General features: G+C 42.6%; 1 protein-coding gene across 2 annotated transcripts in view; it reads right to left on the minus strand.

Annotated features, from left to right (window-relative positions):
- Window positions 1-40: 40 nt before the first annotated feature.
- The window catches only part of rxraa (retinoid X receptor, alpha a), a 100,812-nt gene continuing 74,879 nt past the window's right edge, over window positions 41-25,973 (minus strand). The window contains exons 5-11 of one of the 2 annotated variants that reach the window (XM_054611889.1): window positions 25,164-25,343; window positions 19,419-19,588; window positions 12,526-12,655; window positions 9,768-9,900; window positions 7,668-7,759; window positions 5,086-5,191; window positions 41-4,181 (exon numbers count right to left, since the gene is read on the minus strand). In XM_054611889.1, the coding sequence (XP_054467864.1) occupies window positions 4,031-4,181; window positions 5,086-5,191; window positions 7,668-7,759; window positions 9,768-9,900; window positions 12,526-12,655; window positions 19,419-19,588; window positions 25,164-25,343 (962 nt within the window). In that variant the 3' untranslated portion in view covers window positions 41-4,030. Of the gene's footprint in view, window positions 4,182-5,085; window positions 5,192-7,667; window positions 7,760-9,767; window positions 9,901-12,525; window positions 12,656-19,418; window positions 19,604-25,163; window positions 25,344-25,973 lie in introns of both variants that reach the window. The other variant, XM_054611888.1, reaches the window with a different exon arrangement.

A 25,973-nucleotide genomic window follows, 5' to 3' on the forward strand; every position in this document is an offset into this window, starting at 1 on the left:
TTAATAACCTTTTTTTTTTTTTTTTTTTTTTTTTTTTTTCTGTCCATGAAAGATAAGAACATCAGAGAACAACCCACAAAGAACAGAAGACAAAAATTCCATCTCTTTAAAAATCGACAAAAATATAATTAAAGAGGACATTCCCCGTCTTGCAGCGACGGGTTGAAAATGGCAAAGTAAAGGCGACACGGTTACCGAGGTGCCAAAACCGACATTTACCTCGCACCTTAAATTTTCAATCTGAAAATTGCCTTGTTGAATAAGCTTTTCCACAACGTATGCAACAGCCCGCAGAAGAAAAGGGAGAGAACAGAGAACACAAGCAAGGGATAAAATTACCTTTGTACAAAAATAGATCTTTTTCCAAGTGTTTTTTCTTTTTTTTTTTTATCCTTTTTTTTTCTTACTTAAACATTTTACCATTGATGCAACAAAGAAAGCGGTGATTGTGTCACAAGCCCAGCTTTTCCTGATTATTACACTTTTTGAACATACAATTGCCAAGCAACACACACATCTCGGAGGGTTTAAAGTCTTAACCTTGTTTTGTTTTTGTTTCTCTTTCACGGTTTTATTGAGGTCCCATATATGGGTGAGAAGCTGGTTCTGTTTCAGTTTTGAGCTGCTGCGATTCTGCTGGTTGACCAGGGTTTGATCAAGTCAGTCTTAAAAAAAAGAAAAAAAACAAAACTCAGATATTTGTGACAAAAAAAACACATTTTGGTCTGACAGACCTGTCTCCCTCTTTCAATGTCGGAAATCCTCAAAGAACAGATCTGTCGATATAGATTTATAAATATATACACATATACATATTAACAAAATAGAGCTTTGTGTTATAAAGCATTCATGTGGGTGAGCCTGTCTTTATCGGAGCCACTTTATGGCTTAAGAGACCTGCGCTCGGCCAATCACAGTAAACTAAGAGGGGGAGACACCGGCCTTAAAGGAGCAGGAGGATATTTATGATAAAGTTGGTCACCCAGTCGAATAAAAAGAACGCTTAAATCGCTTATTGTCTGCTCTCCTTGATTGAAATCGTTCCTCTAAAAAAACATCAGCAAATCTAGCCCAGACTAAATGCTTACGTTGTAAGACTTATCAGCAAATTCAATTTTTTTTCTTTTTCGATTAAACAGACAAACAAGTACAACTGATCCAGAATATAAATACTGTAAACTGATCTCAGACCGGCAGTCAATACTGTCCCCTGGATGGTTCATGATAATAACAGGCCACCTCACTGAAACTGTTTGATTAATAATCAAACAGCCAGCCAGCCAATACTGAAGTTATTGCTTCTCTCCTCTTTCAGCTTAAACAAGCACAGACGCTGAGGTTTTGTCTGAGTGATGATAACAACACAACAAGAAAGTGCCATCTTCTTGTCTGATTAAATACTTGTAGAAAAATTCAAGTAACGTCGCAGCGCCACTTCTCCTCCACCAGAGGGAGCTCACAGCTCTTAAATGGCCGCCACATCCTCTCTAATCTAAACTGAATGTAAATGTTGTCGTCCTGCTTGGAGCTAGTGAGCAGTATATCTAGCAGCAAAGAGCTGGCATCTGACCCAAGTCTCTGCTTTTTGCATTGCTGGGATCAGTTTCACAGAGGCGGAATAACATCTGTTTAGCTGACCCCCATGGTGGAGGCCCTGCTGTGAAACTGGACCCAAATCACGATGAAGAAATGGACATCGTATTGTTGGTGTTTTGGTCCGAGTCAACAGTTCTATGGAGTCCTGATGGTGCCACCGACAAATATTTTGATATTATCAATTAATATGTGGCTAAATTGTTTTTTAAAAAGAGCGATAATAAATGAAGCTCTGGCATACTCAAGGTTCCATACGACCGAGACCGTTTCACTTTATCCCAGGATTCTGAAAACACAGTGCTCAGGTTCTTTCAGGTCCAGTTAGTGTCGAGGCGCTCATGAAAGCGTGACGAACAAGCAGAAATAGAAAAAAGAAAAAAAATCCTTAATTGAATTATCTTTTGGGCCTTTTTTCCTATTGTACTTGGCAATAGCTACTATTTACCACGTCCTTAAACTCTGCTCCGCTCCACTGCTCCATAAAACAGTTGTTTATTTTCGTCCATGGTGAATAAACCATTACTGACTGACTATTAAATGTCTGAATAGTGGGGGAAATAAAGCCTAAACAAGTTGTTTACTCCGGTCCAGGAAATTATTACACCTCACAAACACTTGACCTGTTACACACTAACACGCATCCGCTCTGTGGACAATCTTTGGAAATGCACTCGATGCATAGTTTTTGCAGCAGCTGCAGCATTTAGAGAAAAGCAGAGGAGGAAGGAAAAACAACAAACAGAATATGGACATAAAGCATAATTATACATAACATGGAGATAGCTAACATTTCAGTTCCACTTGAATGACACCGGCTTGTCCAGAGAAGTGCAGGGAGAGCGAGTGTGTGTGTGTGTGTGTGTGTGTGTGTGTGTGTGTGTGTGTGTGTGTGTGTGTGTGTGTGTGTGTGTGTGTGTCCCGCTGAAACTGGTGCGTCCCTGATCGTGCCAGATTCCACCTCAGAGGTCCATCACATCAACATCAGCTCTCCGTTCAGGAACCCGACTCCGCCGTCATGAGGTTAAGTGCCAAGTAACAAACAAATAAACAAAACAAATGGCTCTGCTGCGACCACAAGCTCTTCTCCCGCACGCCGGAAAACGGTTCGACGTGACGGTCAGACGGATGGAGAACAGAGGTAATCGTGCATCACTGCTGCTAAAATCAAAATAAAGTCAATACTGTATACGGTTGTAACTCTCTGTACAGGTAGATGTGGTGTTTGGAAAAAGCTAATATCCCGGCGCGTGTGGGAGGTTTTTCTGAGTGTGGAGGTGTGAAAATGGTGTGCTGAAAGTCCCGTGAAATGAGGAGAAGGGTACGAAAAAAGGGAGCTTGGAGTTCGCCAGCAAGAGCGATGACGTTTCCCCCCCAAAATATAAAACCGTGTGCTCTGTTTCCAGCGAGCGTTGCAACAAAAGGCCCAGATGTTGTGACATGGGATGACGTGAAGTTTCTGAGCATCTTGTAGCGTCGTAAAGCTAATGTGCCGCTATCAGACTGCATCTCCCTGCGTCTAGACGAACTGCGGAGATTGTACGTGATGAGCTCTCCCGACTAAATTCGATTACGTTTAACCGAAGGGCGGATTAACTAAAATGTCTTCCTCCCCCGACGTCGCACAGTGCTGACAGAGTCACATGTGGTTTGTATTTGTTGGAATCGGGCAGACACCTGAGGTTTCTTTAAAAAACTTGCAGTCTCGGTAAAACCTCCCTCCGAGTCCGACTCCAGAAAGCTCAGAACAGCTAGTGCAAGACCTGACGTGTTCCGTCGAGTCGGGCAGGAAACGACGGGTTCCTCTAAGCGGACGTTGCCCCTCCCCCAGACACACACCGTCCCCCCCCAAAGTGAGTTCAGTCCTGAAAAAGAGAGGGATAGAGGTCTCAGGTCCAAGTGTAGACGGCCTGAGGCTCTCCCAGTCCATGATTGTCCCGATCACAACGCTGAGTGTCCAAATGTGACATCAACGCCGTTTTTTTTCTCGTTTTTAGTTTTTTCAAAATACCTGCAACTGTGGGTGTTAAAACCCGATCGTCTGCTTTTTCTTGACGCGGTGTAGGAAAAGCAAGGATGAAAACGATGGCTCAATGCGCTTCTTCTGTCTTCTGTCCGACCTTATTTGAAGTCCACTGTTGTCACTCGTGTCGCCGTGTGATTTTCATATCTATATTTATATATATATATATATTTCTTATTTATATATTTTTTACAAGGTATAAAACAGACCCATAGACATGATGAACTCATTGTTTTGAAACACATCAAAAGGGGGGAGGGTAGGGAGGGACGGGAGAGGTTCTCCATCCGTCACATGATCTGTCCCTCGCTGGAGACTGGATTTTTCTTAAAAAACAAAAGAGAAAAAAAGGACACTGCCTCTGATCCAGGGCTGGTGGGAGATCTGGGGGGGGGGGGGGCTCAACCCTCAATGCTATGATGTCATTTGATGGGGGGCTTCCAGCATCTCCATGAGGAAGGTGTCGATGGGCGTGTCCCCGATAAGCTTGAAGAAGAACAAGTGCTCCAGACACTTGAGGCCGATGGAGCGCAGTGCTGGTAACCGCAGCAACAGCTTGGCGAACCTGTCACAACACGAGACCAAAATTAGACCTCTGGTCCATCATACATGTGACAAGAAGAGGAACAAACTGATACCACACTTAACGTACAGCGCCTTCTGTATAATGTGCAGCTGCCACATTTTGGGCCTCATGTGAGAGATACTCGTGTGAACAAATGACACGTTTTATGATATACAACGCGTTTTTGCAATAACAAGAATTTTGGTGAATCAGACTACAAGCAAAACCTCCAAGAAAAAAAAGGAAGACAGACAAAATGTTCTTGCAAGAGTCCCTTTTCTTTAAACTTAGTTTAAGCCTTTTCTTTTACTTCTTTTCAGAGCTTTTCTGGCATCCAAACAGCTAATTGGCTGGAGAATTACATTTAATAAACAAATGGAGAATGAGAACAAATATATAAAAAATGATTGTTTAAAATCAATCAAATACAAAGTTGTTTAGTCTTTTAACCTTTTTTTTCCCATTATTACAACGTATTAAAACCAAAGCGTCTGATCAGACTGAGGAGTAGGGCTGGGCAATCAAATATCACAATATGTTTTCGACCAAATACCTGGATATTGCAACGATATTGTTGGGTTGACTATTGGTGCTTTAACAAAATATTTACATAATGACATCTTTGATAAATAATCATGCGTAATGTAGATATGTTGTCAATAATTAAGATTTTAAAGGGTAGCTAGAACAGTCTGGTGGGATCAGAAAATGACATCACTTTACTCTAATGCAGCCTTTAAGACGTGAAAACACAACATTAATGCCATTTAAGGATACCCAAATTCTAAAGCTACATCTAGTCCCATATAATGCCCCGCCCTAGTGAGGAGCTATGTTGTATGAAGACAGAGCCAATGAGGAGGAGTGTGGGGATGTGCAGTCAGTTCTGTTTTTGCGTTCATACCTGCCAGGCTGGTCGGGGTACTTCTGTTTGCAGTAGGCCTCTAAAGACGCGTACACTTTCTCTCTCAGAGCTTCTACCTCACCTGGATTGGACAGACCTTTAGAGTCTGTGGAGACACACAAAAATAATATACAAATAATCAACAACAACCCTGCAGCTATTATTCAACACATTTAGAAAGGAACAGTGTTTCATGAGCAGATATATACTCCTTCATTTTCTTTGTTTACGTCCCTCTTCTCCACATTCTTGCAGTTTGCTGAACACTGTTGGTTTTGTCTCGTGAAAACTCCGGCGAACCCCTTGCTCAAAGGCCCCTGGCGGTAGTTTAACATGGCGAGCCTTACTAACTCACAAGTTGAGTTTTAACCCCGCGGGCTCACTGTGGACGTTTGTCGCCACATTCTGGGTTAGTCCAATTAGGACTGAGCTAAGTTAAGCTTCACTGGAAACCCCGACACAAACACGGCATTGATTAACATTTCGGATGAACAAAGCGTTGCGCGATTGATCAACAATGAATGAACATTTGTTGTCAGCGGCTGGACTCGATCACACAGTGTGGGAAAGGCAGGACTGAGGGCCTTTTTAGCCTCGCCGTCCCCTCCTGCACCGCTCACCACCACCCCCACCCCTTGCTTTCTCTGTCAGAGCAGTCTTGTGAACCCCTAATTAACGAGGAATCAGGCCGAGAAGTGAACCGGAGCCAGTGGGCCTGGATGTGGCCTGAACGAAATGTGGAACACAGAGGATCAGTGTGTCTGGGTTGAACGGATCCACAGTGGCCCCAGAGGGACGGAGGGAGGCTCCCACACTGAGTCATTAAATATCCTGGGTCACGTTCATGGGTTGGTCGAGCTTACTTTGGTGCCATGTGGAGGAGGTTTAAATACAGAGCAGCACACTGCTAGCAAGCGTGACACGTGCCTTGGCAAGACAAAGGACCTCTAGCAACTGCTTCAACTCACTCTTTCTCAGAACACTTTTTATTGGCAGTTTTATACTGCTACTGACTCCTCACTCACCACTCTTAACCCTCCCTTGGCCGGTAGGGACCACTAGTGATTTCACATCTGAGTGCGTCTCCAAAAGCCCCATCTGCTACTCTACACCCACAGTCTGGGGATAAGAGTTTGCAGTGTGTTTGGCTAAGAGCTAACGGTTAACGGAAATTCCAGTACACACACTGTTGCGTTACTCTCGACACTGCTCTGCGGCTTAATTTTGTTGTTTTGTCGTTCCGCTAACGACTAATGCTACTAGTACACACACTGCTGAGTACCTCTCGGACGCTTGTATTGTCTTGAATGGTGTGACATCTAATCTCTAACAGAACTACCAGTACACACGGCTGTACCGGCTCACTTGTTGTTTTGGATGAGGTGTTTGGCTGACGGCTAACAGAACTATTAGTACACGGACTGCTGAGTACATCACCACATATCAGCTACTGCTAACGGGGCAGACAGCTTGGAATTTTGTTTTGAATGAAGTGTGATTCACAATGTGTGAGTGAACCTTTCTAGTTAAATAAAGAGTTCATTTTTATGCCTTCAGCACATTCACATGTGTAGAATATGCACTGTATCAGCTTTTGTTTTGGCCTCTCTACCTCAGTGTTTTGCAGACTCAGAGGTGGAAGCACACCAGTTTTACAAGTCTCAGTTTCACAAGAGAAGTCCAAGGTCAAGTTCAAAGAAAACACAGGCAAGTCCAAAGCCAGTTCCCAATTCTCAAGTTACATTAATGAGGTCAAGCTGAGTCACGAGTCCGCTCTGAGTGATACTCCCTCCAAAATCTAACAGTATCAAAACTCTTTGGTTCGAAAGGTCCATGTAAAACATATATGGTTTCCTCACTCCAGAAATCACCTCAGATTCAATCATGTACAAAGGATCCCGATGGTGATATGTTTCATTTTAAATTATTTTCTCTGCAGCAATATCCCCTTCTCCCTCCATGTGCTCAGTACAATCAAAACATACGGCTGATACACTACTGCTGTGCCTAGCTATCAAAGCTACAAAGCTCCACCTCAAGTGGTGCATTTATACACATTAAGGTGAACATATGAACGTTTGTAAGATACTTAGAATACTGATGGACAGTGGAAAGATTGGATTATACTTTAGGGGCTGTTTGAGAAGGTTCTCTGGATGTCTTGAAACTTTTCTTACCGCTGTCAAAAGTAGTTGCCTTTGGAATCGATTGTAACTGAATTCCGGCTGCATCAATGAGGCAACTTTTTTTTACAGCCATCTGTCAAGCATATTGTAGGTGTTTGATACTCAAAAATAGATTTTAGGTGAAGTATTACTAAGCTTCAAGTCCTTAATAATTTTCTTGGTTATAGCTTGAAGCAATAGCACTGTAAAAAAAAAAAAACACAAAGTGTTTGTCTGAGAGAACAATTCCACATGGGAAATATGTCAACAGTGCTGTAGAATCTTAACATGTAGCTTGGTAACCCATTAAACTGTTATTTTAAATTTAAAAGGAGAACCTTGCATCTTTGCAACACCTAATCTACAGCTTCTTTCAGCTTCCTCGGCACATGTGAGCTCACATACAGCGATGGTTACCTGGGTTGAAAAGGACTATAGCTCGAAGGCACCCCAGTTCTGTCTTATCCATCTGCATGTCCCTCATCTTTGACACCAGCTCTGTGAGCACTCTGCAAAAAAGAAACAAAAAAAGTCAGAGATATGGTTAATTCAAAATCAACTTTTTAATCCTTTTTTTGTGTTACATCAGACAACTGAGTGCCAGAGAAGTTAAGATCACAGGAAACCATTTGAGTGTAATTGAATTTTTTTTGGAAAGGACACACTGTGCGCTCCATGTGAATTATCCAGATCCAGACTGGGGCATTAAAAATATGCTTTAATGACCTATTATCCAGCTCAAATCTATTAATAAAAAAACACAAATACACTCATACACGCTCAGCCCACGTAGGGAGAGTTGGAACAGTTTACAACCCTGCAAAGCCATTATATTTAGTACATGGTTTTCATAAAACGAAAGCCACATAGTAAACACAAGCTGTAATCGAACACCAACACTCCCACCGTCTGCGCTTGACATCCACCGTCTCCTCACCCCTCTTTGACTCGGTCACACCCTCTCCCCGCCGCTCTTTTTTTTTTATTCCCTCTCTTACTCTATTTTTGCGCTTGACATCATCGGTGGGTGTGTCTGTGCGCGGAGTCGCTTGAACTCCTCACCCCTCTTTGACTCGGTCACACCCTCTCCCCGCCGCTCTTTTTTTTATTCCCTCTCTTACTCTATTTTTGCCCCCCCCCTCCCTCGGATAGTAAAGTCAATTGTGGCTCTTAGCTCATTCTAATTCAATCTGTTCCAAGGAGAAACAACAGGGTTAGGAAATGGGAAAAAAAGAAAAGACTCAAGTGTTTAAGTTAATCAGTGTATTCATTTGAATGGCGACGAGAGAGAGGGAGTAGATAAAGAACTGTTATCAGTTCTCTGCATCTTAATGCTTGCCACAGCTAATGCCAGAGATGGAATATGTCCTGTGGCTGTGAGCGCTGATGATCGGGCACAGAGGCTTGGAGATCAGAGGGGCAGAGACACAAGAGAAGAGACCAAGATAGACTGCTGGTAACACGGGTCTGATGGCAGCAACATTTACACTAAAACTGCTACTTTCATTTTCAGAATAAATCACCCAGGCAATAATTTCATGAATAAAATGTATTAAAAAAAACAAAAAAACATAATTCTTTACTTTTATAACTTTCCAAATTGTGCATCTGGGTTCAGCTCAAGGTGCGATGCTGCTGAACGGACCCTTTTGACTTTACAGTGTGTCAGACAGCTGGAATGTCGATAACAGTCACCGGGTTGGTTTGTGTGCACGCCCGACTTCACTGTGAGTAGCTTGTGAATGGATTTTTCTTCCTTTTTCTGAGCAGTTTGGTGTTTCCGTGAGATCCCTGATGCGTACAGGTGTACATATTTAATATACTGGAATCGATCAATAGTTCTTGCGCAGATTCGCCTTTTGTGACTTCCTGTCTAGGTGTTGATATTTCAGTGGAGGAAACCAAAATGTCTTATGCTGTCAATCACCTACCACAAAAATTCTTATGTTTTATTAGTAGGTAATAAATTAGTTATTAAGGCTTTATAGATCAGTTACAAGGTATAAATAATGTTTGGGCTACTTAGAAAGACAAGTTTTTCACAACATGGCAAACATTATGGCATTATTAATAGATTATTACTGATTGTTAAATCATTAATGTATGATTTATTAACATTAACATAACATTACTTCTTTACCTAAAATGTTGCTTTTAGTAACAATTTATGAAACATCACTTTCTGGGGTGTATGTTTAAAATAGTTAATAAATAATTTATGAATGCCCAATAGATCAATAATAAGCCATTAATAAACTAGGTTATAACCCAAAGAAAGTAGTATGTTGCCAGCCAAATATTTTCCTAAATCTGGTAACATAGTTGTCCTTATTAAGGGCTTATTACTGACCTGTAAATCACTCACAAAATCACTTACTAACCACTAATAAAGCCATTAGTTACAATTTATAAACCACTTGTGTGTTTTGATGTAATTGAAAGTGGTAGTTGTAGGTTGCACTTACATATCAGTTTGAACACAATTACATAAAAGTCTATTAGTATGGGAATAATGACCTGTCAAAGATGGCTCCCACTCCGGCACTATGGGCGCTGTTGCGGTGGACGTGCAGCCCGGTCGCCAGCAGGATCCCGTCTTTGATCGATATCGAACGGTGCGAAAACGATGCAATGAGGAGTTCGTTCCAACCTGCGGCAGAGATGGGGAGAATGATCGAGGGGGAAAGTATGAGCAAAAGAAAGAAGAAAAAACACGAAACACTGAACTGGCAAATCCCGGTACAAAAGTTCACACAGCATTCAAGGCAAAATGAAACTGACAACAAAGAGAGGGGGGGGGGATTCCAATGAATCAATTACACTGCGCGGTATGAGCGTGCAGCTTTCTCAGGCATCAGGTAATTACCAAGACGTTTGAATCATGCTTTCTGCGGAGACAAGCGTGTAAAAGGGATGAACTGCGCCTGCCACCACAATAAAGACACCGGGCTTGATGTGCCAAAGCAGGGGCCTGACACGGGGAGCAGCGAAGACACAAGGACGCCGCCTTTTTGAGCGACGGGGCTCCTTTAACTGTTCTGCCTGGCAACACTCGCTTCTCCTCCCCGGAGTTGAGTCGGGTATGAGAGGAGCCCACGATGCTTTTATCTGTGATACAGCAGAACTAAAGCGGTTATTTATAGAAAACCTGAGAGCCGAGCTCTCCGGAATAATGTCTCTCTCTCTTTCTCTGCCTTGCTGAAGTCTCTCCATCATTGTATCTGCTGAGGATGAGGAGTGATGGGAGGATTTTTATTTTTTTTTAAGTGTGGGTAATAGCGTTTTTTTAACCCCCCCTCAAGGTGGATTTTGAATATAATGGTGTAATGTGGAGCGACAAGCAGGCAACGAGGGCAATGTGTTAAAAGAACCCAGAAGACCTTTCCGTGCATGTGATGTTAGAGAATGTAAGAGAAGTGACGGATGATTCACTCTGTGTTTTTACGGGGCTGCCTCTGTGATCCTGAGCGGTTAGCTTGCCTCTCAGCGCGCAGCAGATGCACACAGTGAGCCGTCCCGACCTTGGTGGGTCCGACTCTCAGTCTCAGTCACATGACCGAGTTATGGCCAAATGAAGTCTATTTAAGTTCCGTTTCACTTTTTTTCTACCGAGATACAGATAGAGAGCTTGTTCTAGCATCTGTTTTTCATTGTGTTTTCCTCTTTCAACGACTAAAACACATTTCTGGGTTTTTCCTCATCAGTCGTATATCTACTGTTTCACAGGATCATAAAATTAAAACCTTATTATTTTTTAACAAGACAGAACAATGGTTATTGAGCTGGAACTCAGCAGCATAATACCCTATGGTTCTCGTTAGCTATTTGCAGTTTATTACATTCCTGTTTACATCTCTGCGCATAAAAAAAAGATTCTCATTTTGCTTTTCCTTTTTTTTTTTATATAGACCTACATATTTAATGAACATTGTTGAAAGGCGCCTGAGATTCAACATTTTCATTGCCAACAGCTGCATGGTTGCAATAGTTGTTCACATTGAATGCACATGCTCTCAAGGCGTTCTGTAATGCGCCTCTCAATTTTTTTGTAACTGACTTTTCAGACGTGACTGACAAATGGTTCCCTGATAAAAGTGCCATTTAACCTGTCAGAGGATTCAAATCAAATTATTATTTTTTTTTTTAAATGATCTAGAGCCAGGAGGTCTTAATAATCTACATTTGTTTATATTCTACCAGCCAATTCAAATTGTTTACAGGATATTTAACCCTTGTTTCGTCATAATGCATTTAACACTCAACTTCTTCCTTTATAGGGCTTGTATAAAGACAATAAAGTAGTCTATGAATATGCAATGTGAGTTCACAGATAATTACAGTTCCTCTTTGGCATTGAGGAAGTTTCTTAGTAAGCCCTCTGGCGTTTTGGGGAATAATGCAACGAACCCGCTATAAGCATAAAACGCCTTCGTGCGATCTCGGGGCTCACTCAACATCTGCGAGTATAAACAAAGCTTAAAACTCGCTTACTGGTCAAATTGACTTTGGAGCCTTTGGAGGCAGGGATGGAATATACATTGGCTAACGTCTGCACTCTTTTGATTGCTGGCGGCCGGTAACACAGTGCACAGGAGTTGTTAACCGTCCCGAGAGCTAACAGCGACAACGTTCATTAGGTGCAAACAGATAAATTCGGTTCACCGAAAACATAAGTATGTTTAATGAACATGGACAACACTGGCAATTATAAGGCTGCCAAAGTCTTTTGGATTTTGTTTGCCTAATTAATAGTTTGCGTGCAAAGATTTGTGGCAGAGAGCTGCTCAGATTGCACAAAAAGTAGTGCTCTGATGGTGGATGTTACAGGGACTGTGATGAATGCAAATACAGATCACACTGCTCAGATTGCATAATTTTTTTTTACTTTTTGCTAATCAGATTTAATTCATATGGCGGCGTCTTCTTGATACTGTGACAGTTTTTAGTATTGCAATATATTGGTTCATAACCCCTGTATCTTGATTTGTATAATATCACCAGATTCTTGCCAATACACAGTCCTAGTTGAATGCTCACATAATAGCTGTCTTTGTTTAAAGACAGGGTGATGAAATGTTACCTTTAAGAACAGTAACTTATACTCATGCATTATCTTTTCACCGCTGTGCTTGATGGACCATTCCTTCATGTTCAAATAACAATGGCTTAGATTCAAGTAGTCATGGAACGTTTGTGTTTTCACACTTGACTGGAGATGTCATTCTGGAATAAAGCGGCAGGCTTTTGAATGAACTGGTTGTTTTTTTTGACGGACCTGCTCTTAGAAGGATGACCTGGTCGTCCAGCGGCAGCTCAGAGAAGTGGGGGATCCTCTTGGCCCACTCCACCAGGGTGAAGAGCTGTTTGTCAGCCGCCTGACAGATATTTGTCACCGGGTCGTTGGGCTGCGGGGAAACAGACAAACGGACACAAATGTCAATGTTAAAATTTCGAGTGTCTCTTTTTGGCTGAGAGCCCGATGTCGGCTTTAGCCACCTATCAACACACACTGACACACACACAAACACACACATCACACTTACATCAGCACCATGCTATGAATACATGATGACATAAGTAGGAGCACTACACAAACAGTGACTCTGTCCAAGCTCACAGAGGAAATACCTGAAGAGGGCTGCGGGTGAGAAAAAAAAAAGCTGGATTTTTCTTTGGGGACCTTTTTTTATCTGACGCACAAATCAGCCTTTCAGGCAGCGAGCAGAGCTCAAGAGGCCCCTTCTGACACTCCGCTGACACTTCACAACATAACAAGCTCTAAGGAGGTCCAGGGAGACTTTATTAGAGGGCCCTTAGGAGAACTCAGCCAATGATTGTGTGTAATGATTATTCCTATTTACTCACAGTAAAACACATACATGAAACAAATGTCCACTATCATAATCCATCCGTAGTTAATAAAATAACCAGGTATAGCGCAGTTATTAATACATTTTCAAAAGATTTGTGTTGTCAATCAAGGCATACATTTCTAAGAAGGGAAAAATATATATCCTTCTAATAAATTATAAAAACTAGCAGTTCTCGGTAGCGTACTGGGCCGGCTAATGGACGTCACTGTACATTGGGCCCAAAATAGGACCGCTGACTAGTTCCTCTGTGAAATAAAAAGGTTAGACAAGGAGAAAGCATTGATTTCTCTACATTAGATCTATTAGGCCTTGATGAGAGATGTGCATAAAAGCTTGAAGGAAGGCCAAAGATGTATCTCACATGGACATATCTATTATTTTAATGTATGTTATTTAAGAGGTGGTGCGTAAAAAGCCTCTCATCTCTTTGGGTGCTGTATAGCATTAAGTGTAATCTCAATGGTGAACGTGGTGCATGTAATGTTGCTGTGAAAGCAAGCTCAATCACAGAACAATTGACCCCTTAACACATTTGATGAAAAGCTCCCTTTCTAGTAAACGCACATATATGCCATCGAGCAAAGCTGCACACAGGATTTTAGAACATACACTTCGGTCTAAAAGCAGTAAGTGGAAAATGTACAGAGAGAGACTACAAAATACTGGTATCATCATGAATATGTAAATTGCAAGACATGTTATGCAGTTCGGCCCCAAGCTCAACATTCCCAGGAATAAATAACAAATCTGAGATCTCTGTGTCCGTAATGTTAGCTACAGTGCTGCACATGAGGAGTTCTCCTGTTGAGATCATCATTTCTGTGTTCTATTTAAATGCCAGTCCACAGAACAAGGACTGCTTGTCCTCAACCGTCACAACACATCAGATTGGGAGAGATTATTCTTTGACCAACAGGGAGTTTATGAGCAGTGGTGGAATACTAATGCAACACACATACAGTATGAATAACATAAAATGTAATCCATCTGGGTAGGGATGGAAAAAAAAAAGAAAAAAGAACAATACTGTCAATCTCTGTCGAGTAATCTGCCATTATCCCGGGAGGAAAACCCTTGATGTGCATGTGTGTAAACAAAGATTCTGTGCACACACTTTTGTGCATAATTTAAAAAAAATCAAGTAAACATCCCTAAATTCTAAGTATCCCAGTGTGAACTCGACAAAAGACATTCGGAAAACTTCTCCCCAAACTTCCTTCTGCCCAAATCCCACAGATCGATGCTAAAAAGCTCCGAGGATCCCCACATCAACGGCAGCTCTCCGGAGAAGATTAGTTTGAGATGAAGGAGAAGACATCCCTCCACTCAGGCTCTCCTTTCATAACACGCAGGCCAAAGACCATCCCTTCCTCTCCTCCACGTTCCCTCCCTACGGTGTGAAACTCACACTGACTGCAGAGAATCGCAGATATGAAAAAAAACAGACACAAAGCTTACACTGTTTTTGTAAAGTTAAAGTTGTTTTTTTTTGTTTCTCTTCAGGGGGACAAAGAAAACAGGGATCTTATGAATATTTCAGCATGTGAACTCCGTGGGAGACGTGGACGGCGCACTAACAGGGCGACAGTTTTTAAGTGAGCTTCGTTTCCCCTCTCGAAAACAATCGGATAAACAGATTTGGCTAATTCATTCTAAAGAGCGGCCCCAGCCAGAAAACAAAGTAAAAAAAGAAAACGGGGCTTCGGCATGCGGCGCTGTCTGGCCACCCCTCATCGTAAGAATACAAGTCCCAGGGTTCTCGTTAAACATGGCAAGCCTCATGAATGTTGAATGGCTATCTTAGCCGTGTTTACACTGACCTGGTTTATTTTGCTACTGCCCTGTGTGAGATGACAGGGGAGAGGAGCTTACACTTTCCTGCAACAATCCTTCCGGCATCACATTACTGTACTTACTGTTCAAGTCACAGAGCGGCTTTTAAGGATGTAACCCAGGGGCCCGCAATGGAGGAGCGCCATCGTGGCCGGGGACGGACCAACATAGGCCTCCGCGTTTAAGTACAAAGGTCCACATAGTGACATCTCACAACTCGACATCTTCTACTACTGTGAAGATCACAGCTGAAAAAGGAAGCAAATAAGCTTGGACAAAAGCTGAAACTAGAGACAAAAAGCAAGAGAAGATATCTTTTTTATTAATTTTAGCCCCTTTAGCAGATGTCTAAATGCCTGCCACCAAGGAATAAATAACAAGGAAGTGTCTTCATTTCCAGCAAATCAAAAAGGGGTTTATGGCCACTCATGCTTCCCCGCCATGGTCGATCATCCCCGCAATTTAGAGAAATGCCAGGCTTGCATACCGTCCTATGAAATTTTCATCACTCGAGGAGGGGAGACGAGAAGATTTGCCTTTCAATTTTTCATTTTTCAGCTTGAACCAGACTACACTGGCGTGACAACAGATCCAAACTCGGGTACTCGTGCGGATCAGTGTGAAAACGAATTACTCAAGTTTTTTTTTTTTTTTTTTTTTAAAGACGCTGTCCTCATATGTCAGAGTGGGGATGAATCATCGGCTAATTATCCTCCAAATAACACCAACGCTTCCTGCCTTGAGCTCAGGAAAAGATAGGTAACTCAACATTAAAAAGTGAGGCACAGATGGTAGATTGAAAACGACGGAGGTAAAGAAACACCCCTGCAGGATTGGTGAGCGATCGCATCTCTTTCCTCCTTATGAGAACTCCTCTCCCCGTCCGACTGAAGGCACATTACTAACGCCTGTTTAAGTCCTGTTCTAGGTCACCATGAGATAAACACACTTCATTCAGGTTGGCCAGACCCCAGCCATTAGACAGTGGCTGGTGGCCTATTCATGGTGTACACTCATGGCCTGGGCCCTGTGATTAATTACAGCACGGGGCAGTGCCTCTCAATGGAGACCTTACAGGGAGGGGGGGGGGGGCAGGGGGGACTTTGAGAGAAGGGGTGTCCTTGTGGTCGGGACAGCCTGAATGCTGACACTCTGCCAACATCCTGGGCTCCAGCTAAAAGTAGTGGTTTCTTGCAAAGTCCTAGTTGTATCTAGTAATGTTTTCATTGTCCAAGTTTTCAATGAAGCCATTCTTTCTTCCCATTTTTTGTTTTCCATTTGGAACGCCCATTCTGCTGGCCACTGATGTCCTTGTCCTAGACAGACATGGGCTCCATGACACATGGCAGCGCCACCTAGCAGCGGTGAGCATCAGCAGGAGGCCAGAACTAACCAGGAGTTGCTGATGCAGCAACAAGAACAACTAACCCCACTGTCTTTTTGGGGATGCCCCCCAGGCCGAACCGTGTTCTAAACGGGGACTGGTTCTAAATTAGTAAAAACTTGCACTGAACGGATAAGGTCTGGAATTAACGGTTCTGCTATCGGTATTTCAGAAATTACAGAGTGAGACACACATCACTGCAGAGAGAACATAAATGTCAAAAGTGTGGCTACATTCCAGTAGATGCTGTTGACACAAATGCAATAAAACCCTCACAAGTAAGGGAAGTAATACCAGCAGAACATAAATCTGCAGAAATGCACAGTTTTCTACTGTTTGGAGAGCGGCCGCCCATCCTCGTCCACTTCAGGTAACGGTAGCGGTGCCGCACAAAGTTTGCGGATAGAAAATTCTAATAAATTAAAGCTAATCACTCAACTAATTGCTTAGCTGCAAATATATTCTTACAGATTTAGCAACTTTTTGTATTGCTGCGCAAATTGTTCACATACACGAATAATAATAGAACAAAACCAATAAGCAGTATTGATAAGAGTACTAATATCGATATTATACCCATCCCTACTGGCTTCCCAAAGTGGCCAGCAATGGAGATGGACAGAGGTTCGTTTGCGGTGCTCAGAGCACTCAAAAATGTCATTCCTTGTAGGCCTTTAGTATTGGGGTGGCAGCTAGAGTATCTAAATATCTCAAAACCTCAGCACACAAAACCCAAACCATCTGCACTGCTAGATACTGGACCTTTTGAGCGGATTAAGAAAATACTCTGAATTTGGTAAACCGACCATTTAAATAATACAAAACAACATTCTTGGCAGTGATAACGGGTTTAAAGCCTGGCACATAACTTAAGTAAGGGTCAATGAGATCTTCAGGAACCTTGGCAAATGATGATGCGGCAAGACGTAAGTACGTTAGGGCGGGGTTGATATGGCCGACATTAATAAAGCAATAGAAATAGGGATATATTCCACAAATATCATATGAAAAATATGTTCATGGCAATACATTAGACCAAATGTTTCATTCTATGCGTAAAACACATAATGTTACAAATTCGTTTTTTACTGTAATTATAACCTGCACAGAATCAAGACTTTTATGGGTTGATATCATGATGTGATTCTGATTTGATTCCACGTATTAATATTATATTCTCAGCCCTGTACATCCGTATATTAGTGCCGTTTTCATCACTTCTGTAGTCCTTTAGAAAAGCTCCTCTCTCTGGTGTCAGGCAGGCAGCGGGCACCGAGGGACCCGCCGTGGCTGAGCCCGAAAAACACACTCAGTGCATTAGTGTGTCTGAGCTGCCAGCCGATCCCCCGTGACTCCACGCTCCTTCTCCCGCTCCCTAATGTCAAGGCTCATCTCCTACATTTCCATCTGCCCCCCCCCCACATACACACATAAAAATAGCTCCCATTTACTCAAATAACAGCCCTCACATTTCTACCTTCACTTCATAGGACATTTCCACCCCCTGAAGCGGATGGATCCCAGAAGAAGCCCTCCCTCCCTCTCTCCCTCCCTCCTTAAGTCTCTGTTCCCTTCTCTCCCTCCCTCCCTCCCTCCCTGCCTCCTTTGGTAGGCCGCTGCGCAGCTCCTCTGTTTCTCATGTTGCAGCAGAATTCCTGAGGAAGCTGAGGCTTTGTGGGATGCTTTCAGGAACAGTCTGCCTGTTGCATTATTCATCACTTTAAGTCTCCTCTGTTTAATAGACAGCCCACAGTGCCCAGGCGATACTGAGGGGGATAGATGAGGGAACTCACAGCTGAGCGAAGGAGATAATGCAAGGTGAACAGGTAAAGTGGCGCTCCAGACTACAAGCAGTCACCTCCAAAGGGACTAAAAGAGCGAGGACAAACGGTAATCACACTCATCTTTACCGACTGACAGCTACAAACTCTACAACACAGAGAAAATAGTTTTCATACAGCATGTCCCCATTCAAATCTGCATGGCGACTCTAATCACATGATGAGCACTATGTTTGCACTACAAAATAACAAAAGTAAACAGTGAGCATGTAGACCAGGTGGCAACCTCCGGTACAAAAAAGTGAATCCAATGCTAAAGAGCCTTTAATTTGTATTCTTTCTAATGGCCATCAGGGGCGACTCCTCTGGTTGCCAAAATAAGTCTGGTTGTATAGAAGTCTATGAGAAAAGTCTATTTCCTCAGTAAACATTGTGAACATGAGTTATGGTCTCAACCGTTGGTGTTCATGTCTTCTGCAGTACAGCATGATGTTCATTTAGTAAATGATGGTTACCTTTAGAGTTAAATAGACAACAAAGAAGGGTATGCTTTAGAGCGGGGCTACCTTGTGATTGACAGTTAGCTACCATGGCGTTGTCCAGTCTGGGAGTTGTCCTTGTTTTTGTGTGGTTTTTAACCCCTTGACAGATTATTTTCAGTTCATGAGAGTTAATTGTGACATATTGGTCGCTCACTTCTGGTGGCAAAGAAAACAAGATGGCAACTAACAAAAATGTCAAACTCCAGGCTTCAAAACTGTAGTCCACACACCTATGGGTGACGTCACGGCTGACTACATCCATCTGTTACATACAGTCTACGATGCAGACAGATTTGCTGTGTCTCAACACAGTATTTTAATGCAAAAAATGAGATATACTGTAGGAGCTACATGCAGCTGGGAAGATAAAACTGAATGTGGACAATGGTGGGACAACTCCAGGAAGATTTTGGAAGAAAGAAAGAAAAGTACAAGCCATAAATCTGAAAAACATTTTGCTTTCCCCTCGGGGAGTTTACTGGCAGTAGAGTTGGACACAGTTACAGTTTGAAGCCTTGATTCATTACGTATTAGTACTTAATAATGCATTAAGTTTTTCCATACTCACTGCAAAAATACACTGCACTAAAGAGTCTGTCCCCATTAAGTCAATGGCACATACGCTTTAACAAGGAACACTGAGGAAGTGGGGTATGTGCTGCATGTCTGCTGGTTTCCACACAAAGTGGGGACGTTTTGCACGATGACAAGGTGTGTGAGTGTTTGAAAAAGAATGTATGAAAACGGGAACTCACCGAATTGGATGGCACACCGAGGTTGGTCTCGATGTAGGTCTCGGTTTTGGGTTCCACCGCCTGCTCGGCCTCCAGGATCTTCTCCACGGGCATATCCTCGTTGGCGCAGCTGGTGGACTCCACCTCGTTCTCGTTTCTCTCCTTGGCTCGCTGGCGCTCCTCCTGAACGGCTGCATGTAACAAAACTGGTTCCGGTCACTACTGCTGTTTTTGGTTTTGTTTTTTTTGGCCGATGCCCATATATTAGAGAGCAGGGCGGCCATTATATATAATGCCAATATATAGTAGTCGTTGTTATTTTGTATTTGTTTGCATCTGATAAAAACAATTTAATAATCATAATACATTCAACATGATTGCTGACCTTAAATGAACATGTTTTTTACGCTGCAATTGTCTGCATTGTTTTGTCTGTTTGCTTCAGTAGATCTGGGTTGTTTGCAGTTCACTTAATTTGAGTGAAAAAAAAACAAAAAACATCACCCTAATACATTTCAACAGGTATGACAATCAAAAATCTTTTTTTTTTTAATGAACAACAACAAAACAACAACAACAACAACAACAACTTGTGAATGAAAAATCAATAGAGTTTTCATGCACTTAACAATTGTATTAATCAGCAGATTGGAGCATCTCCTAGTTTCGGAGAGACCACAAAAAATGTGTCAACTGACACGAATAAAAAATTGATAAACAATGTTTGTGTAGTGGCCTTGTCTGGTGTTGGCTAAGTGAAATATTATATCCAACTAATAAATAATTAGCCTTGTAAGAGCAGACATCTGTAAGATTATCTCAAAGTAACATTACTCGTTCCTGTTAATCGGCCGGCCGATTAATCTGTCTACAACTAATGTCAGCGTGCGTTCAAGAGCATATGCATGTTGAGAGAAAGATTCAGGAATACAAGCTCACAGGGTTGTGATTAGGGTTTTCTATACAACTAGTTATAAAGTATTGAAACTGCATTAATCAATGTTTTTTTACGTTTACAATGAATCAAATGACTTTTAGTGATGTGAAAGTGGTCACTTGTAATGACTCACAGAGAATTAATACCAAACTCTGGGGGTGTTTTTGTTTGTTTCTACAGCACGCTTGCCGTTTTGATTCATCAGCCCTGTTTCAAGCAGCATCAGGCAGCAGGCATTTAAAGCAAAAGAAGCTCTGAAACACCAACTGTGCGTAATGGGCCCAACTCCAAATGTCAGACAAAGTTAGCAACTAGCTGATGAAGAAAATGGAAAATTTAGTTGCTAAAGAGCCACAGGTTTTTCACAAGAGTTGGTGGAGCCCAAAACAAGAGCTAAAAGAAGAGTGAATATTGGATTCTTATTTATCAGGATGTCAGGACTGTGTTTTTTCGTCTGCTCTCTAGTGGCCAACCATTTATTAATGCAGCTTTAATTCTCCAGCTTTTAATGCAAGCAAATTCAAACATTCAGTGTGGATTCTTAGTCACTGCAATGGACTGAAAAAAACTGTAGAAAGTCACTTGGTCTATTTGTGAAAAATCTACCAATCTGCCAATGTGGTCAGGTTAGTCCACTCATTTCCCCCAAAAAAAGAAAAAGAAAAGAAGTTTCTACAATGAAGTGTTTTAGTTCCTAGTGCAACAATGAGTCTTGTTTGAGATACTGAACGCAAGTCATTCTCAAAGAAGGGGAACTACACTACTGCTGGATTAGTTTGTATACCCTGAACTGGATGCATCTGAGATTAAATGACTTGCTAAGGCAGTGCAGATGTAGAAGTAGATGCAACGCTGAATCTTCCGTGCAATTAGATACTTGAATTTCTGCAGATTCTGATGAACCAAACTGTCCATTCCTCGGTGCACATCAGCAGAAAAGTGAATGCACACTCGGCCCTCGTTTCTATCTGCACACACTTGTACAACACAATATTTGTGTGCGTACTTGAGTTGCATTCCCTTGCCTGCATGAGTGAGTGCCTGCTACAATCACTGTGTACGCCAGTGAATAGTGCATGACCCTGTATGTATTAAACCAGTAAACATATCCAAAAGTTCAATCATCAATAATTGCTTCGATGTAACAGATGGAATATATTTACGATCTTAGACCAACATGCACGATACGCTAGCGTGGAAATGTTTGAGGACTTCCCACAGTTTCCTTATCAAAGAGTTGTGTTTTTATGTAGTGCTTAATGACAAAAAAAAACAGCTCCTGTTATACACAAATCATTTTCATAAAATAAATAATGTATCGTCTGTCAGTCCTCTACGCAATGCGTGGGCGATAAAACAGCCTAAATATAATATAAAAAAGCCAGAATGCAAATCAATGAAGTCTCTGTCTCGTAGACTTTTTTTTTCCGTGTCCTGTTTAAAAAAAACGTTTGAAGCAAAAGCGTGTCGGCTCTGTCGTCTGATTGGCTTGGCGAAGGAGACACAGGAAGTGGTTAGTGTGCTGAGCAGACACCGAGACTCACTGCGGCTGAGGCAAGAGAAACCGCACCTCCGCCCTCAAGTGTGGATGGAAAAGCTCTGTGTGTGTGTGTGTGTGTATGTTTTGTCTCTTCAAAAGGCTATAATTTACTTAATTCAAGACACCACAGAAAAAAAAAGTGTTGCGGCTTTTTTTTAAATAAGTTTATCCTCCATACATAAGAAAAAAAGAAAAGTTTGGGACACAATGAGTTGAATGATAAAGAGCTTTTGGAAATTCAATGTCAGCATGCAAGCTTGCATAAGACACACCTTGAGAACTGTCCCGCCTCTCTCACACACACACACACACACACACACACACACACACACACACACACACACACACACACACACACACACACACAGTTTGCAGAATGATCTGTCTTCTTACGTTTCCCCTACTCTGGTTTCTGTTCCAAGTCCTGAATCAGAGAGGCCGTGGTCTTGTTTTGGGGGGTGGGTTGGGGGGTGAAAGGGAAGCAGGGTTGTTAGAGGAGGAGAGTTGGGAAAGGGGCCCCATTTTGGAGGAACTGCTGTCTGGCAGTGGAGGTCAGCCCAAGGGTAGAATACTTGTGTTGGAGTCAGCGAGAGGTGAGGAGGGCTGAAATCATGTTAGCCTTATTCTCCCCCACCCTTCCCTCCTCCTCCTCCACCTCCACCTCCTTCTCCTCCTCCTCCTCCTGCTCTCCTGGCTGGGAGAGCATAAATTCATTTAATCCTGTTTTTCTGTGGATTCGCTTAGCCTTTTGGGCTACTGCTGTTCTCTAACCGCAGCCCTCGGGGTGCAGTGTGGAGGGGGAGGAGGCTTAGGCAGCACTGAGAGTGAGGCGAGAGGCAGTAAATGATAATATCCTTGAAAGGAGTAAAAAGGGCCTAACAATGATATAAATAAAAGCATAGAGGGGAGGGGAGGCCAAGGAAAGGTCAAGACAGATTGGCTTGGATACAATCACCCCCAAAAAACATGCATTCTACTTGTTCACCAGGGTTGTTCACTTGTGTACCTGCATACCCGGCTCCTACCTCTTCAGCTCCCCCCCCCCCAGCTCGCTCTGCACAATCTACACACTCTATATCTGTATCCTGTAACCGTGGCGACCGTAATGGTGAGAGGCTGATTGATTTGTTCAATGTGCGAAAGGGTGCTTAACAGCGCTGCTGAGAGCGTTCATATTTTTTGACACCCTGTTAAAATTCACACCTCATGCCAGTGAACAACCCCCCCCCCCGGGCCTTACAATCTTTCCTCTAGGTGCTTCTTTTCTGTAAGTGGGAGCCTTTTTTTTTTTTTTTTTTTTTTTTTTTTTTTAAATGGAACGATTAGGAGATAGGACTTTTTTGGGGTGTTTTATTTTTAGTTTGATTGAAGTGTGTTTTAAGATGCTTCGTCACTCGATCTTCCACCACACGAGTTTCACCTGCGCCTGGTAGTTGTGAAAAGGCTTCAGTCTTTACATAGACATTGTGTCCTACATGTCGATACATTCTTTGAGTATTTGGATTTGTACTTGCACCTGCTAGATTCTCTTAGCGACTTTATTTATAGTGACCAGCAACAAATTGAGCCACTTTTATGTTGAGCTTTTATCACATTTGGGCTAAAAACAGTGTTCATTCATTACAGTAACAGAGATTCAGTTAAGTCAGTTCAGGTTATAAGATTCTGTTTCAAACATTTGTCCGTACATGGGCCGAACAACCCTAGTCAAGGAGGATTCAAACTGTGCAGTACAAGTCGAAGATACCTCAAACTAAAATGTCTGGGACATTCATGACAGCATGCTCACTATGCTGAGCTAGGACAAGCTAACTAAACGGAAATAGTGCAGAAATGTAGTCATCAGCTGGCCTCCACTGGGGTTATGAGTAACTAACGTAGGAACTTCACAAAATAGAACCCTCTTTTGATGGTTCTTCTCTTTTTTCACACTGACTTTCTTTACCTTGAAGTTGCAAAAAGGAAGTTTAAAAGCTTAATTTCAGTAGGACTTGTAGCTTAGAGGGACTTCAGTATGACATTCATGGTAGTCAAACCTTAAATGTCACAGTTGAGGATTCCATAATCCCCAGTCTATCCTGTGAGAGGATAGGGTTTTCTGCAATGGAAGAGTGATTGAAGTTTGCAGGAATATTGCATCTTGAATAAATCCTTTCAATGGCGCGATAAAGCCCTTCATTATCGGACTCTAAAAACAATCAATGATGCACTGGAGTAGATCGCTAAACATCATTGTCAGCATCATCAAAAACTAATCCATTCTTTCTTCATTATATGGCTGTAGTTGCCAGAGCAAGTGCTTTGATGCACACAGGCTTCACATAGAGCCTTGTTACGTTTATGTCAAACATGCCTGTTTCAGTTTAACCACATTTGCATGGATACTAAAGATGTGATTTTAAAGCAAAAGTTTAATGAACGGTCCCGTCCTCCACGACCGCATGTTTTGTACATGTGGCCTCACTGTGCGACTGATTAAATCCCTGTGTCCTTTTGAAAAAGGGCAGGAGCGGTAGGCGCGTTCCATTGGTGGCCTCTAATTTGAGGAATGCGGTGCACGCTTTCCCCCATGCCGTGCAATTACAAGACATTATCCAATTTGACTGATTTGTTCATGCCGAGGATCTTAAGCACAAGAAATCTTTGTGTTTATGGGAGCGAGTGGGTTCATAACGACTAAGGAAGGTTGTCCCGCGCAACTGTCGAGTTTATGCAAATAATTAAGAGCGTGAGGGCACAAACTGTGACTTCCAGAGGATTCAGAGGGGAGCCAAGGTTCACACAGCTCCACTGTTATGTTTTCATTTCTACAGTCTACATCGGCGAACTCCCCGAGGACCGCCTGTTCTGTGTTTGTCGCAATACAGCAGTACCAGGTTCCTGTAGCTGCAACGGTCGAATTCATTATTTCCCCCCAAAAGTAGTGTTTGAAGGAGAACTTTTTTTTTAATACATCGGAGCCTATGGCTGCAATGCAAAGCATGATGTAGCAAAGCAGAATTACAGCTGCGTGTGAATGTTGTAGAATTAGATAGAGGCAGGATGGGAAAACAAGCTGCTTTACTTCTAGGAAGCAAGAGAAAAGGGACATCTTCTGACCATAGTTTCATATCTCAATTTCATATCTCATTTGCAACTTTGCATCAGTTTAACCATGTCTACTTAAACCACATCAAACGGGAGTTACCAAACTGACAAAAGATATCCGTTCACAGTGCAAATGTGTATTAGTAGAGATGTGAAGGGTAATGGGTAAGTGGGACTTTATCCTCTACGGTATGTGCTGTACCTTCTCTCTTCATGCCCATGGCTAAACACTTCTGGTAGCGGCAGTACTGGCAGCGGTTCCTCTGGCGCTTGTCGATGACACAGTTCTTGTTGTCGCGGCAGGTGTAGGTGAGGTCTTTGCGCACCGTCCGTTTGAAAAAACCTTTGCAGCCCTCGCAGCTGTACACCCCGTAGTGTTTACCTGAGGAGGGAGAGAGAGACAGGGGTGGTTCGTCGAAATGTACAATAGAGAACAAATTCTTTAAAGTCACGGGGGGGGGGGGGGGGGGTCTCTTGTTTTTGTTACATGTGATGGATGAAACAGATCCTTTGTTGGCTAGTTGCCTCTCGCACCACCAGAGAAGATGATTGAAGCCTCCGAGCGGAGTTAAATGAAGCGTGATACACTACTAAACGTTGTTTTGATTTCCAAACCCCCCCACTTGGGTCCATGCGTCATCGATGATGCAAGATGACACAGATACTGTACAATGAATTCGGGCTTCATTCCGGGGATGGAAACCCCCTTTCCCCATGAGTGAGGGGGTCGTGCCCGGTTTTGCCCTCTGACACGGCGCTTCTTGACTTCAGCCAAAGCCGTATTGAGCTTCAGCTTTCATCTGAGCGTGTACGATGCTTTCTTGCCTCACAACGTCAATTTCTTTCACATGCCTTCACGCTGCCCTCGTGTTCAATTTCTCAGGGCTGGCGTCTTTCTGGTCTCCTCGACATTTAGCCCAGAATTCGGCTGACTGTTGTCCTTCCAGGAAGCTCTCCCGCAGCAAAGAAGCTGCGGAGTGGAGCTCTGCCAGAGTGGAGCGGTCCGTGGGGC

Source organism: Anoplopoma fimbria, chromosome 14 (assembly GCF_027596085.1).
Source record: "Anoplopoma fimbria isolate UVic2021 breed Golden Eagle Sablefish chromosome 14, Afim_UVic_2022, whole genome shotgun sequence".
Taxonomy (NCBI): Eukaryota; Metazoa; Chordata; class Actinopteri; order Perciformes; family Anoplopomatidae; genus Anoplopoma; species Anoplopoma fimbria.